The sequence below is a fragment of the Tyto alba genome, unplaced genomic scaffold (assembly GCF_018691265.1).
Source record: "Tyto alba isolate M040663 unplaced genomic scaffold, T.alba_DEE_v4.0 Super-Scaffold_45, whole genome shotgun sequence".
Lineage (NCBI taxonomy): Eukaryota > Metazoa > Chordata > Aves > Strigiformes > Tytonidae > Tyto > Tyto alba.
In genome coordinates, this window is record NW_024881321.1 from 38,286,542 (window position 1) to 38,301,911 (window position 15,370).

Genomic DNA, 15,370 nt, shown 5'->3' on the forward strand with positions numbered 1-15,370 from the left:
AGCTGCTGTGGGAGCTGGGGCAAGGCCAAGGTCATGCAGATTTCTCAAATCCCATAGTTTATCTTTGTTCAGGCTCTCATGTCCTATTAGAGCTAATCTTGTGTTCTTCCCATGACAGCTTACCCCAAATTGGGAAAACCTGTTGTAAAAGATCAGGTTTTAATGAGACCGCATTGAAAACGCTTGCAAAAATTCAGCTTGCTATGTGATGAGTGAGTGCTGGAAAGCCGAAACCATGTGCGTCCCAAACAGTTTTGGTCCGCAGAAGTCCCCACATACCCGGAACACTGAATCAATCCAGTGCAGTAGAGGTCATCGATTACTATGTTGCAATGCTTAACACCGTTAATCAGAGTGAAATAAATATATTAGATGTAACTGGCCTGAAGCTTAAGGAAAGGCTTCTAAGTAACCTACGATTTCAAAAGAAAGTGGCATCCCATAGTTACAGATATTGCAGGTGGGTTACTGAAGTGCAAGACAAGAGGGAATTATGGTTTTTAGCTGAAACTGAAGCAGTACTTCTTAACAGAGACAGCATGAAACATTGAGCAAAATAGTGAAGTTAGAGGGGACGTTCTAAATACAACAGTGCAAAACTCAAGAAGTACCCAGACAGACTTTTCAAGCTGAAACAGTGGCGGGATTATTAACCTAAAAATATGAGACAGCGAACTAAAATACCTCCAGACTGTGAGAAAATACCTTCCCAGAGCATAAAACTCCTCCATGGCACAAATAAGATCTTGTTGTACCGTTTCATGTGGCCGCTTATTGACGGCAGGGACACAGCTTTGTCTGGAAAGAGCAGGCGTAGCCTCCCCCTGTCCTGCAAGCACCGGCCATCCGAGCGGGCACCCGGCCGGCACCGCGGCCCTGCCTCGACGCCAGCTGATAAGATTAGGAACCAAAAGTACCGTGTACTCTTAAAACCCCTACACAGCGCTCACCGCTGCATCCCTGTGCCGACGTTCCCTGCAAACAAAGTGCAGCGCCTCTGCCAAAACCCGTGCAACAGCAGAAAACAGCTGTCATAGCTTCAGGGTAGACAACCGGCGCGTTTTCATCTCCCCCCCCCCCAAAAAAAAAAAACAAAAGTCCCAGCCTCTCCAGTGATAACTCTGCGTTTGCAGGGCAGCTTCCCTCTGAAGGTCGCGAAGCAGGTGAGGGTGCGTGAGCGCTGCTGGGGCAGGCTTTCAGCTGGGGAATGAGAAGCTCGGAAAGTTCATGCGGCTCACCGGAGGTCAGTGGCTGCTTTCTGCACAGAACCACGCTCTCTCTTCCTTCTCAGCCTTAAAACCACGGCAGGGCTGTCTCCCCAAACAGCAAACAGCAGACATTTAGGGGAGGTGGGCAAAAATTGCCGGAATTAAAAAGTGCACAGGATCTTAGGGCTGAGTCGAGCACGTCTATCCACCTCTCTTTGAGTAACCAGCTACCGAACACTGTCATATTGCTAAGTGTTACCGGCGTTCGTCATGAATCATTCAGAGGGATGACGTGCAGGGAGTAAATTTAGCATTCACATCTGACAGCAAGAGGGGTCCCACCGAGGCAGGCCACACTGACACAAGCTAATAGGGAGGGTCTGGGGCTAGTGGCACAAAGTCCCCTCTGCGGCCCCACGACTCCTCTAGGTGCGACTGAGCCAGACATCCCAATCCAGAAGGAAAAGCCCACTGTCAACACTGGCACTCTTTGGTTACATCAGGCCCATCATGCATTTTTCTAGCTTGCAAGTAAAAGTTAACAGCATCATCCGAAGACAGGTAAAAACACTCCATTTCTGGAAAACATAATGGACGTGAGGATGACACCTGCAAATGGCAGGTTTTCTGAAAAGCACAAGAGCTCGGTGAATGATGAATTTTTCTGACTCAGCCCCTCAGCAATCCCGTCTCCTATGCTCGCTCACTTCTCTGAGGGCAGCTTTAACTCCTGGGATTTAAGACACTCCCGGCTCTATTTTCCACAATACCCTTTAGTACAATTGTTAAACTCCTGCATTGAAACACATTTTTTAGCCATCTGCCAGACCAAAAAAAAAAAAAATCCTCAAGTTCAGACACTTTGACACGTGGAATATCAGTCCTATTTGGATGGCTTTACAACAAAGTTCAGGCACTGGCCAGCCAAACTGCAGTATCAGAAGCAAATAAATCAGAGAAGAAGAACAAAAGTAAGGTAAGTCCATGAGCCTATGCATACTGTGCACTGCTGACAAGAATGGCACTCCTCTCTGTGCAAATCTGATCGTTAAAAAGGCAAGTTGAAGAGTCTCCTCTGCCCAAGACAAAGCCCTTCACAACCCACTGCTGCTTACAGCGGATTTAAACGCACGTAAGCGCCAGACTCCATCCGCTTCGTCTGGCGTAACCCGGGTGGGATCTTCACCTGATAGACAACGTATCCAACAAGGAAACACGGCCGTGGAAAATGACTGCCACGTCTACTCCACATTCAATCCACCGTAACCCCAAAAGCTTGCAGATAGTGTAGGGTGAGGCAGGGCTATCATAAAAAACAATGACTCAATGTCTCTTTTGGAGAATTTCTACGAAGTGAGCAACTGAAAAGCTCAGATAGCGACTTGGCACTGCTCCCTCTGCTTGTAAAACTCCTGTGAAGCCAAGGGTAGTAACCTTTCCCCTGGGCTAGCAAATGGCAGCCTTCCACCCAAAATGGTGAAACAGCTCTGCAAAGCTGATACATGGGAGAAGCATCCAGTGCAACACAGGGGAGCGCAGCCCATCCATCACTTCACTCAAGCACGCTGACACATCATCTTCCTTATGAGCACATCTTGCTCTCTACTGATACCTATACCCCCGCCTGGTAACACAGCACATGCCTACCCCTCACTTTGGCCATGTTCTCTCTTCTGGGAAAAAAAACGAGGGGCATGTTTTGTTTTTCTAGTTTGCTTCTTTTTCATGCAAATGTTGTTCTCAGTTTGTATCGCAAGCAAGCAAGCAATAAGCCCAGCACCTGGCGTGGGAGACGCCTGGTTTGGGAGGAAATTGCTAAAGACTTGCATGTATTTAGCTGGCTATTAGATCTTAAGAACTCCTGAAAAATTCTAAGTGATAAACTGCAGTAATTGTTAAAAAAAAAAAAAAAAAAAAAAAAAAAAAAGAGAAAAGAAAAAAGACAAAACAAACAAACAAACAAACAAACAAACAAACAAACAAAAACCAACACACGCACACCCCCAAATGCCGTACTCGGTAAAGAAAACAGATTTACCATAATGCCTCAACAATCTAAGGGAGCCATTTACTTTGACAGAACCTGAATTCCCCAAGCAGTTCGACAGTGGTAATGGAAACAGAGGAGCCAATAAATTATAACCTTGTGTGTAATGCGCCTACCATTATAAACCACTCTTAGCCTTCTGCTTTATCCCCTGGGGAGGCCACTCTAACAGTTGCTGGATTTCCTTTCCCTCATTCTCCCAGTGTGCTCTTTCAGCAGTCAGACCCTTTTATAATGTCTCATACCGTACTCCGCATTTACACAGCATCCTGAATGTGAACCATACTCTGCATTTACACAGCATCTTGAATGTGAACATCCCAAAATATGCTATACCATTTAGAAACAGACTATTGTTTTTTTTTTACAGGCTGAAATTGAGGCATTGGGAGACAAACTGCCTCACCAAAGGTCACGTACCACTATATATGTTGATAGAATCCCAAATATTTTTCAAGCTCATAGTAGTAGGTAAACACCACTTCCAGACCTCTCATACTGAGGATGTATACTGCATATCTTAAAACGCCTACAGTATTTTGGAAGTGTTTCTGAAGAATGGTCCTGGAGAACTCTAGAAGCAGCCCCAGTGCCAGTTCATCCCCAGGCCAGCCCCTCTCATGCTGGGTTTCAGCACCCTGGATGGACCAAATCTACAACAAACTGTGGGAAAAAAAGAAGGACCAAAAACAGGATGAAGAAATACAAAACCCACAGAGTTTTGCCAAAGTGATAAATAACATTCGTTGATTTTAGCAAATACTGTCTATGCAAAGAAGACTTCCCCAAAGTATATGGTGTAAAAGCAAAACACAGGTGTAATAGGAACACAGAAGCTGGCCCTGCTCTGTCTTCTAAGGTTAATTAAAACTCTCAGAGAAACAGATCCCTGGTGTGATTCTAACATATCGGTTGGAGGATCTGGGCAAGACAAGTCTGATAGAAGTGACCTTGGCTCTCTGCCATTACATTTCACAATTAGCATTTTTCTTCCTAACCAGAAAAGCCCATAATGGTATGTCCCATTTTATACACCACATTACCTAAAATGAAAGGTATTAATTAGTAAAATAATGTAATTTGCATTTAAGCCCCAGGCAGCAAATCTACAGCAATTTCTGAAATTAGGAAAAAAAAAAAAAAAAGTATATATCATAGAGAATCACTTCAGCTCTCTCCAAAGGAGCTAAGCTGTCAAAGACTAATGTAAGACCGAATGGGATGCAATTCTGGTCTTCAGTATCAGCCTGAAAAAGCCTAATTCTAGGCTGGTTTGTACCATTTATTGTTTAGTACAGACAGAGGTGCTGTACCCTTGTCTCCAGGATAGCTCAGCAATCAGCTGTATCAGCAGCTCCAAGGAGGATTATTCTTCCCTGCTGCTTTTTTTAAAAGCAGATTAGTTCAGACTTTCTTTCACTATAATGAACCTTGTAAGGATCAAGCACATTGCATTGATTTTCTGGATAAAATTGTGCAGTCAGTCAAAAGGCCAAGCAAACAGTTTCACAGACCCAGTCTGACCCAGCAGACCCACTGCCCCAGAATCACCCATTAGCCCCAGCAAGGGGAAAAAAATTGCAGTTGTTAACCATAAAAGCCCAAATGTGATTCTCAGGTCATGTGTAGCTTTGTTTTTTGTCACATTCAGCTGGGTAACAACCCACACAGAAACAGACAACAGAACTGAAGATGCTCACCAAAGTCCTATTCAATCAAAGCCAGAAAATGATGGAACACAATGTGGTTTTATTTACTATGTGATGTCTGCGATAATGGCTAGGGAAGTAACATCTTAAAAATCTGCCAATTTATGGCAAAATAACGAAGATTCGACTTCTCTATAAACATTTGCATTAAGACAAAAAACTACTCTCAAGTAACTTTCCCCATCAAGCATTGCCTTACATGCGCACCCCCCTGTAACATCCCAGCTTGATTAGGATTTAAAGATACGAAAACCAGAGATTTTCTTCTTGCTGGATGGTCACAAAAGCTTGGTCTGGGCGCAAGACCCTGCCTCCGCCACACGAACCCTGCAGGTGCAAAAACCCCTCCGCGCAGACCCCACCCCCCCGTAAGAGACCACTGACTGGACACCAAACCAGACCGTGAGGATACCACATTTTAAACTACCTACTGACTGTAAACTTCCCTTTTTGTAACGCTGAAACTCAAGATGACACGAGTTGTCTGCTACGACAAAGCTGCAACCCTAACTTTAGTTGAAAAACAAATAAGCAAAAGAGCAGAGGGCAGAATCCCACTGTCTTTTTTCTTCTTTACATTTGACAAGACATTATTAAATACCTGAAGATCACTGCAGTCTACAGCTCAGTAATAAAGGAACTACCCTTCCAGAAATAGTGCCAAGCGTATTTCACTTCAGACTCCAAAATTGAATTTTATGGAACAATGTGTGGCATTTGCCATCATTTCCTGTAGGCAAAACTTCAAAATGCCAGTACAGGTCTATTCATTTTTCTCAGGAAAAAAAAAAAAAAAAAAAAAAAGGAAATGAAATGCATTAATTAATTGAAACATTTACTATAGAGATACAACTTCACCAGGAATCTTTGAGCTGACCTTTCCAAATCCAAAGCCTGTACACCAAACTACAGCTCAAGCAGACTTCATGAAAGATCAGACAATAAAATATACCCACTATATATATGACATTAGAGATAAGATGAAGTTCAGAGTCTTCAGAGAGTCTTCATTCCAAAGTCTCCTGAAGAGGTCCTATAGTAAATTTTATCACAGCGAATTATACAACAATGCTGAACACTGGGAGGAACTGATCTTGTCCCCTCTGAGTCAGTGAAACCCTTGCCATTGATTTGGAAGGAAGCAAGATCGGGCAGTTTTAAAATAAATAAATGCCTATGCTGCAGTACTCTCCTTCAATAAATCACACACCTTATACATAAAAATGAAATTACGTTCCCTTGGGAGGGGAAACTTCAGCTTCAAACCCCGCTCCGTTCCGGCTCTCAGAAAGGCTCATGCGTGGCTGTAACCGCACACGCAGCGCCCCGGGAGCGGAAAACTCGGGGGTTTGGAGGTGAAAGCGCGGGGTGCGGGCCGGGCCGGGTGCCTGTACCCCCGTAACCCCTGCAAGCAGCCCCGGACCGGCAGACGGCAGGAGCCGACACGCCGAATTAATGCGCTTTCGAGGCGCTTTGTCGCTCTCAACTCCGGGAGCCACGTCCAAGCTCCGCTACACCGGGGGCTGCCCCGGCCCCCGTCGGCGCGGCGGCTGCCGGACGGCGGCTACGAGCCCCCACGGGGAGGGGGGGGGGGGGGGGGCTGTCCCGGGGCGACCCCGGCCCGAGTATTTGAAGGACATCCCCGTCCGAGCCCCCCACACACAGCCCCCCCCCCCCCACACACACACACACCCCCCCGAGCCTCCCATCTGTACGTCGCGGGGTGGACAACCGCAACCGCCGGCCGCAAGCGCGGGGGGCGAGTGTCCCGCCGGCAAACCGGGACCGCCCGACGCCCCGAGGGGACGCGACCCCCCCCCCCCACACACACACCCCCCCACCCCTCCCAACCCCCCCGTCCCGGCACCCACCTTTCCCAGCAGGGCGCTGCGGCTGGCGGCCGCCAGCTCCCGCAGGCTGGCGGCGGCCGAGGCGGCGGCGGCGGCGACGGCGCTGGGGGCGGCGGCGGGCTGGGGGTACGCGGGGACCCCGGAGCCGGGGCTGCCGCTGGCGCCCCCGGCGGCGCGGGGCCGCTGCCGGATGCCGTCCAGGAGGCGGACGAGGAGGATGTTGGCGGGCAGCTCGTCCACGCCGCAGCCCACCAGGATGCGGCACTCGGGGCAGCGCAGCTCGTGGCGGGAGCTGACGATGCTCTCCAGGCAGCGGCGGCAGAAGGTGTGCTGGCACGGCAGCACCTTGGCCGTGGTGTCCAGCCGCTCCAGGCACACGGAGCACTCCAGCAGGTCCAGCAGCGACGACTCGTCCATCGCCGCCGCCGCCGCCGCCGCCGCCGGCTGCCGCCCCGCCGCCGCTCCGCCGCCGCTCCGCCGCCCCCTCGCCTCCGCCTCCGCCCCCGCCCCGCCGCCGCCTCCGCCTCCCCTCCGCGGGGCAGCGCAGGGCCCCGACGCCCCTAGGGCCGCCGCGGCCGGCGGCGGCGGGGGGGGACCGGCGGCGGCGCGGCGGGGGCCATCGGGGCGGCGGCGGCGGGGCTGCCCCCGGCGGCGGGCGGCGGCGACCTCGGGGGCTGCCTGGGCGGCGCTGCCCCCCGCCGTGCGGCGCAGTGGCGATGCCAGCGGCGCGGCGCGGGAGGAGGACACCTGCCTCTCCGCGCCTCCTCCTCCTCCTCCTCCTCCTCCTCCTCCCGCCGCCCGGCGCGGCGCGGCTCGGCTCGGCTCGGCAGCTACGGCGGGGCCCGGCGCGGCCCGGCGAGCCGCCCGCCGCGCCTCCGCGCGGGGCGGGGAGCGACGGGGAGCCCCGGGGGGGCGCCCGCGGTACGGCGGCCGCCCCACGGGCGGTCCCCGCCCGCCCCGCCGCCGCTCCATGGCTCCCTGTAACCCGAGCCGGCACGGTTCGCCTCCCGCCTTCCTCCGCCGCGGCTCCCTCCTCATCTTCCTCCGGGATGAGGCCGCCGGACGGGCCGTGCGGCCGCACGCTGCCGGGGGCCGGCGGAGACCCCTTCGGGGATGCCGAGGGCAGCCGGGCGAGGGCGGGGGCGGGTTGGGGCGGGGGGGGGGGAACCCCTGCAGCCCGGGCCGGACCGGGCACCCCGAGTGGAGCGGGGGTGGCGGTGGCGGCTGTCCGGGAAGGGCCCCCCGGGCGGCGGCGTCGTTCTCCCCCCCCCCCCCCCCATCCAACACCCCCTCGGGGGGGCAGCGCCTCCCCCCCCCCCCGCGCCGGGGCGCGCGCAGCCGTCCGGCCCCGCCATCCCTGGCGGCGCGGCGCCCCCTGGCGGGCGCGGCGGAACACAGCGCGGAGCCCCCGCGCGTGGCGCGTCCGTGTCCCGTGTCCGTGCCCCCCCCCCCCCCCCCAGACACACACACATCCCACTCCCCCGCCGGGTGCTCCAGTTCGTCCCCGCGGAATCGTCCTTTAGCCGTTCCTGCGCGGTACCAACCCCTGCGGGCCCCCCCGGGGCGGCCCGGGACCCTCCCGCCGCCACCCGCGTCCCTGTGCCCGCGGGGAGCGGCGGTCAGGCCCTGCTGGAAGGGGCGAGGCCCGGGTGTTTTGGGGGTCGCACGTCCAGGGTGCGTGTACTAACTGCAGGGGGTTTTAAAAATTAAGATGCGGCCACTTGTGGGTGTGGAAGATGGAGAGAGCTTCCCCTTAGAGAAGCTGCAGGAGAAGCCCCGTTCTTCAGATAAATGTCCTTGTTGGCTAATGTTTGACTATCAGTAAGATTAAAGGGCTTACTTAAGCCAGAAGCTACTGCTGAAATACATCATAATCTTGCCAAAGAGGATTTTCATTTGTGGGCCAACCCCTAACCCAAGCTTTCTTCTGTACCGGTGGCTGTGCTGTAAGAGAGCACCTTTGGATTTTGAGACTGCAGTTCAAGCGCTTGCAGAAGCCGTCCTATTCCTCTCTCAGGTGACATCTTTAAAATTAAGTTTTTCTGCGTTGTGTCAGGAGGGCTGTGCAAAATCTTTCTGTCAGCTTTATGACTCTGCAGTTAACTTCTGATGTATACAGCAGGATGACCCTGTTGTGACAAGGATAATCTAGACACTGCATAGTAAAATCTACTAAATGTCAGTGCGCAAAAAGCCACGAATCTCTTGCTGCTCTTGTGTAAGTGCAAAACTAAAGAAAAGCTCCTGATGCAGAGCTCAGATGGTTATTTGTTGCTGAGTAACGTCCAGTAATCTAACCTATGTCCTTGCAGAAAGACATTTCAAACTCAACGGTTTTAAACCATAAATAACACTGATGTCTGGAGAAATGCGAAATACCGTACCAAGGACTTGGGCTTTCTCTGGAGTAAAACGGGTAATTTAATAAAAAGGAGTAATGGAGAACCTTTAAGGACAAAAGCATTGCTACAGCAAGAAGAGGGAAATACTGGAAGATCTGTCATGAAATGCGTAATTGTTTCAGCACCTCAGATGTGAAAACTTAAACACCACCATCAAAACATATAAGCCAAAAGCGTTCTGTTATGCACCAGTGTAAATCCAGAGTGCCCCCAGTGACTCTAAGGCGCTTTTCATCCATCCTGCCTTCTGGTTGCTCCAGGGCTCGCAGCTAAACCAACCTGTCGCCAGGTCTCCCAGAGCTGCCCTGTTCTATATCCCCAAACCAGGAAAAAAACACCCTGGAGAACCAACATCCAAAGACGATGAGAGGGTCCCTTGGCGGTGGGACAGCTTTAAAAGGGTGGGGATGTGCAGATCGTTTATTATTCAGTAGAACAAATTGATGACACACTTAAAATGAGAGTCTGTTGTAAGCCACCTGTGAAGCACCCTCTTGAGCATGGGCTGGTGGCAGGAGCTAGAACTGAGGCAAAGCTACAGCAGACCCCTGCAAGGGGGGAGGAGGTGAGGGAGCTCTCAAACCACCACGGAGGGTGGGGGAAATGGGGAGCCTGAGGAGGACAGGGAGAAGGGAAAATGAGAAGAAGAAGAGGTAAGGGAAAAGGAAGGGAGGAAAGGATTAAGAGAGGGAAAGATTCATACAGAAATTACACAAGGGACTAGAGATGAGTAAAAGTACACTTCTGTGAGAAGGAGGGAGAGACTTGCAAGTTGGGCTCCAACTAGAAAAAAACACCTCCTGAGTGTTTGAATAGCCTTTGGTGTCAAAGAAGCATTTTCATGCTTAAAACTTCAGCGTGTTTGTGTGCTTCCCTGTGCCTGGACCTAAATGAGAGTTAGGCCAGGCCTGAAGGAAATGAAAGAAAAAAAAAAAAAAATCATCACACATACTTTCTCTTTTTGCCAAAGAGACCATGGGAAATATTACATTAAATATGAAGAAATTAAATACTCAGATTATTAAATTTGGATATAGGAAAAAGATTAAATGCTTAGAAGCCTAAGATAAAACACATAGAAAGGAATGGAAAGAGGTACAGAAGATGTAACAGGTTTTAGTTTACTTTAAAGAAAGGAGGATTTTATTAATTTCCCTGTCTCAGCTGCCAGAACATCTAGCTTCAGATTATAAGTGTAAAGTGATTATTTGTGAACTAATTAAGTAATGTGATTAACACGGTTCTTAAGCAGAGGTGCTGTTCCACGCACAGGGATGGAGCTGCACATTTTACCGCACGTCCCTCGGTAAATGTGTTTGAGGAGACAGCTGATAAGCAACTCCTCTTTCAGGCTACGGAAGCGACTTCCCTCCTGTGATGGATGAAATAAATCATTCTTGATGCATTAACTTTCAAGAGTACCTGGAGACAGAAAGAGACTCCAAAAGGCAAAATACTGTTGCAGGAGAGTGGAGCGTTCCAAGACTTAGTTCGTAGTTGTCCTTAGATTATAATAACGTACTAGGTATTGCTTAGCATCTCAATTAAAAATAAAAATAAAAGCCTGTTCTGCTTTCCTGGTTCTTTTCCCTGAATGATCTTTCTTGCTATTCAGTTCAAGACAGGAGAGACTGACAGGTTTTACTGTCTGTGGCTCTATCTGTGTTGGTTTCGAAGGCATTTTCTGGGGACAGTACATGGACATCACACCTTCAGCTTTGCCTTCTTATATTTGCATGATGCTCTTGAAAATGACTAACTCGCTTCCAGTCTTCTACCAGATGGGATTTGATTATGTAGAAAATATTCTCAATCCTTACTTGTATGCTTGCTCTGCTTGTAAGTGTCTACAGCACAATAACTATTCAGTTTGCACAGGTAGGGAACATTTGTCTGCTAAATAACGGGTAGCTCTCGTATGATTCTTCTCGAACCTGCAGAGCATTGTAAGAATGGTAGGCATTATTATTCTAGAGTGAGTCAATGTAATTAAACTTGAGGTGGAATGCACAGCATCCCATTCTTACTCTTGCATTTTCTCTGTATGTTTAAATGACCATTCAGTTATGCTTACATCTCTTGCTTTACTTACATTTAGGTTAAAAAAATTAAGGCATTCTTGGACTTCTGAAGTGAATGAATTAATACTAAGCAGAAGAAAGGAGGGGCACTTGTCAGCTCTGTCGCTTCTTCCTTCTGTTGGACCTAAACAATCTGGTATAGCTAGCAAAAATTACCAAACTGATTTCAGACCACGGTAATACTTCTGCAAAATGGACAAGTTTGACGATGGGATCCTCTGTCTGCTTCTTTGGCTGGAGGTGAGATTTTTGATCACGATCTATCTATCTATCTACATATACATCCCCCCTCAATTGTAGAAGTCTAGCAACAGCTCTGCAGAAAGGCTTTTCTTACACAGGGAGGGGGTAACCGCTCTGTCACCTGTCAAAAGACAAATTGTAGAGAATCAGTGGCTGAAAATCCTTATGTAAGCCACAGCAGGACCACCACCCTCAATGTACATTGGCTGTTACAATACTTGTCCTGGCAATGTATGCATGACAGCATACCCTTGCATCAAGGTATGGAGAGTGTATATGGGATCCCCCATATAAGACAGTCATAGAAAATCCATTCAGTTGGACTATGGCTTCTTTTTTTAATGTCACCTTAAAAGACCGGTTAAGGAGGCCATATTACTTAAATTTCTCTTGATGGTATTTTAACACTGAAAAGTAGAACTTCGCTCACTTCGTGTTTAACCACAACATTGAATTGTGGAAAGAAAGGAGGACATCCTCCACTATATACCCCCCACTATCCTCCACTAGTAGAAGTATATCTTCCACTATCTCCTTACCCGCGTGTGCGGGTCATGTTGGCCACAGGTCAGGAAGATGTGTGTTTAACAGTGCAGTGGAATGGCTGCAGATGTTCAGGCAGGGGCTGCAATCTTCCCCGACAGCCCTGGCTGGCTGTTCTGTCCCCTCCCTTGTGCCTGGCCTATGCAGTCAGCGTGTCTTCATGAAACTCATCCAGACGGAAAATAACCCTGAGGGGAAAAAAAAAAAAAAAAAAAAAAAAAAAAAAAAAAATTTGACCATAAAAATGACAGATACGTTAAAACTCTATACACTAGTTAAACTACTGCATTATATTGTGGCTCTGTTTCAATAAACTTGTGAATTAAAATGGCACTTCCTCTGAGAATACATGGTGTCCATTGCCAGTCTCGGTACAGCAGCCTATCAAACCACTGCAGTTTTTCCACAAGTTTTATCACATTCCTTGTAGTTTGGGTGTTTTAAAGGTGTGGACGAAGGCAAGCCAGGCATTGTCTGTTGTGCAGCTCTTGCTACACATCAAGCCCTGCTGGCAAGGCACTGCCTTTCCAGTGGGATTACACAACATTGCTTTTGCATGGCTTTCAAGATGCATCTTGGGCTTTTTTAAAAGTAAAACTTCAACTTTTACTATAACTTATTTTTCTTGAAAGGTCTGAAAAATAGCTTCAAACATTTATGAGACTACCCTCTTTGCAGTAAATTGGGCATAAATGATGCAAAGAGCTTTTAATCTTTGTGGAAATGAGTTTGATGGCATCAAAGGCTGAAGAGGAATATTATTCTAGTCCTGAGGAACTAATTCAGGTCACGACTACAGTGACACCCATTAGTTCCTTGGCCTCTCTAGGAGTGAGTTACAGTTCCATAAGATGATAAAAAATACATTCTATTTCTTTTATCTTCTTCGTAGATCATAAATTTGATTAAATTGTCTTCACTTGGCCACACAGATTTTTCTTAAAAATTGAAAGAAAGATACTTCTGTTAGTGATTAATTCATTCACCCCATTTATCAAAATACTTTTTCCAGTTCATTGATTTCTTCCCACTAACCCACATGTAAAATTAACCCCCATCTTTGAGGCTATCTGACAAAGTCTCTTCTTGCGGTACCTCACAGAGACGAATCTGCAGATACACCACAGCAGAATCTGTTATTATTCTCTTGTCACAACTGTGAAAAGACAAACTACCTCATCACTGCCCTACCACTAACAAAACACGCGTCCAGTTGTTTCAGAGAAATCTGTTGCAGGGAATAAGAGATTGCTGTGGTTAATCTATACATTTATAATTAAGAAGTGTTTAAGAGTTTAAAATTAGCTGTTTAATCTTCTTGCACTGCAGTTGTTTTTAAAGGCCCAGTTGCCAGTATACTTACACCTGACACCCGAATTTCTCAGATTTGTGTGCCCTCGTAGAGACTGGACTGTGTTCAGCTGGGGGATGGACAGTATTGCCAGTTTTAGTCAGGGTTACTCCATTACTCGACTTACAGCATCCAACAAATGAAACCAAGTTGTCTGGAGCCCTGCTTTTTTTCAGAGGCCCACCTTGCACCTATCTGCCCAGTACCGAATAGGCACAGCAGTTGTGTCCGTGTCCCTGGGGCAGCGGCAGTGCTCACCTGGCTGGTTCTCACCTCTGCAAGGGAAAACTCCAGGTCTCCCCTCCCCAGCAGGGCCTGGACCGTTGTGTTATCAGTATTTTCCTCAAGCTTTAACTGGCGCAGCCAGCCAGCAGAAACTGCTGCTGCACCATTAGTTAATGGATGCATGATCAAGTTAACAAGCCATCTGCAGCTAAAACATGAAAAAATACTGTGCCCTGTAAAATTCTTCATTTCTGAATCATGCTTTTGACTTTTTTTTTTTTTTTTTTAAGAAGAATTAACTTTTCTTTTCTTGCATGTGGTTCAGGAATAACTTTGACTTTTATTTGTAGAAGTTTGGAAGAATGAGGATTAATTACCATATGTAAGAGAGAACACGTGTTCTTTCAATCAGCATTGACTTCTTTAAACCGACAAGGGAAAACAGCAACCAACAATGCTGCCAAAATAAATGTTTAATGGAGCACAAAGTTGTAATTTTCTCTATAATGAGGCATACCATCTCTAGGAACAAAATGGGTACCATCTCTGCAGACAGGCTTGTACTTAGAAACATAAAGATGCAATATGCAGAGAAGTCTTCACAGTTTCAAGCTACAGACAATACAGGCAGGGAATAACTCAATAGACTTTATTAATATTCAAACAAGCAGCTGTCAACACTTCATCCCAGAACAAGCTGAATCTCCTTACATATATTTTACTACCGTAATAGTTGGGTTCATTGGCAGTAGATGGGAAAACATGCAGTACTAATGAACCCTCCCTGCTTCTTCTGGCCTACCATTTAATCCTTCCTGAAGTGAAAAACATTTACTACATATGCAATACCATGCTCCCAAGAGGCTTCAGGTTCAAAAGAGACGTTTCAATTTTGTTTCTTAGCAACATACATCCAATAAAAGTGAAACGCTATACAGACTGTAATATGTTTGTGTTGTTTCAATCTATAATGCAGTACTTTGTCAGTGCTGAGGAAGTATGCTGCTACAGGATCTTTACAATGTCTCTTACAATTAGACACACGCATTTTTTTGTTTTCCCATGCTAGATTACCTGCTGCAGAATATATTTCTGAAGACACTATAATGTATTCATGAATAATAAATAGAAGTAAGTTCTGCTCTAATAAAGGCACAGTTGACAGGATTATAGCATGGTCTGTTACATAGGAAGAGATCTTCTGATGTTTCATTCGTAAGCAGTATTTGGGCGTCCTGCGAAGACTTGATTCTAGAATGAGTATTGGCCAGCCAGCAGTCTGGGGCTAAAAGGATTTGTACAGCACTTTTTTTTTGGAAGGACAGCAGGCATGGCTTAATATTTTCTTCTCCCCTCTCCAATGGCTGAGTTGATGTGACCCAAACCAGCTTTATGGTTTCTCGACTTTAATGTCAGGTCAAGGAAGAGGAGGAGCCAGCCAGGTCTCCAAAGGCTCATAGAGAAATATGCTCTACAAAGGAGCTTTCAAAATTTCATTCTCTGCAGCTATAACTCTTCCCCTCTGTCATTTGGCATAATTGCTTCCCCAGTGCCTGCAAAGAGGAATAGGAAGCATGGTATTTAGCTTCTTCCTATGCTTTTTTATCCTTCTCCCGTATATATTTATCTTTAAAATTCAGAAATGACTCATCTCAAGAAAAACTGTACTACTTGTATTCTGGAAGTGCCTGGTAATAACAGTTCCAGCATA

At 47.7% G+C, this 15,370-nt stretch overlaps 1 protein-coding gene across 1 annotated transcript in view; it reads right to left on the minus strand.

Moving 5' to 3' along the window:
- Window positions 1-7,322, minus strand: part of SH3RF3 (SH3 domain containing ring finger 3) — a 256,125-nt gene extending 248,803 nt beyond the window's left edge. The window contains exon 1 of the mRNA XM_042805823.1: window positions 6,836-7,322. Within this exon, the coding sequence (XP_042661757.1) occupies window positions 6,836-7,231 (396 nt within the window). The 5' untranslated portion in view covers window positions 7,232-7,322. The remainder of the gene's footprint in view (window positions 1-6,835) is intronic.
- Between the last annotated feature and the right edge of the window lie 8,048 nt (window positions 7,323-15,370).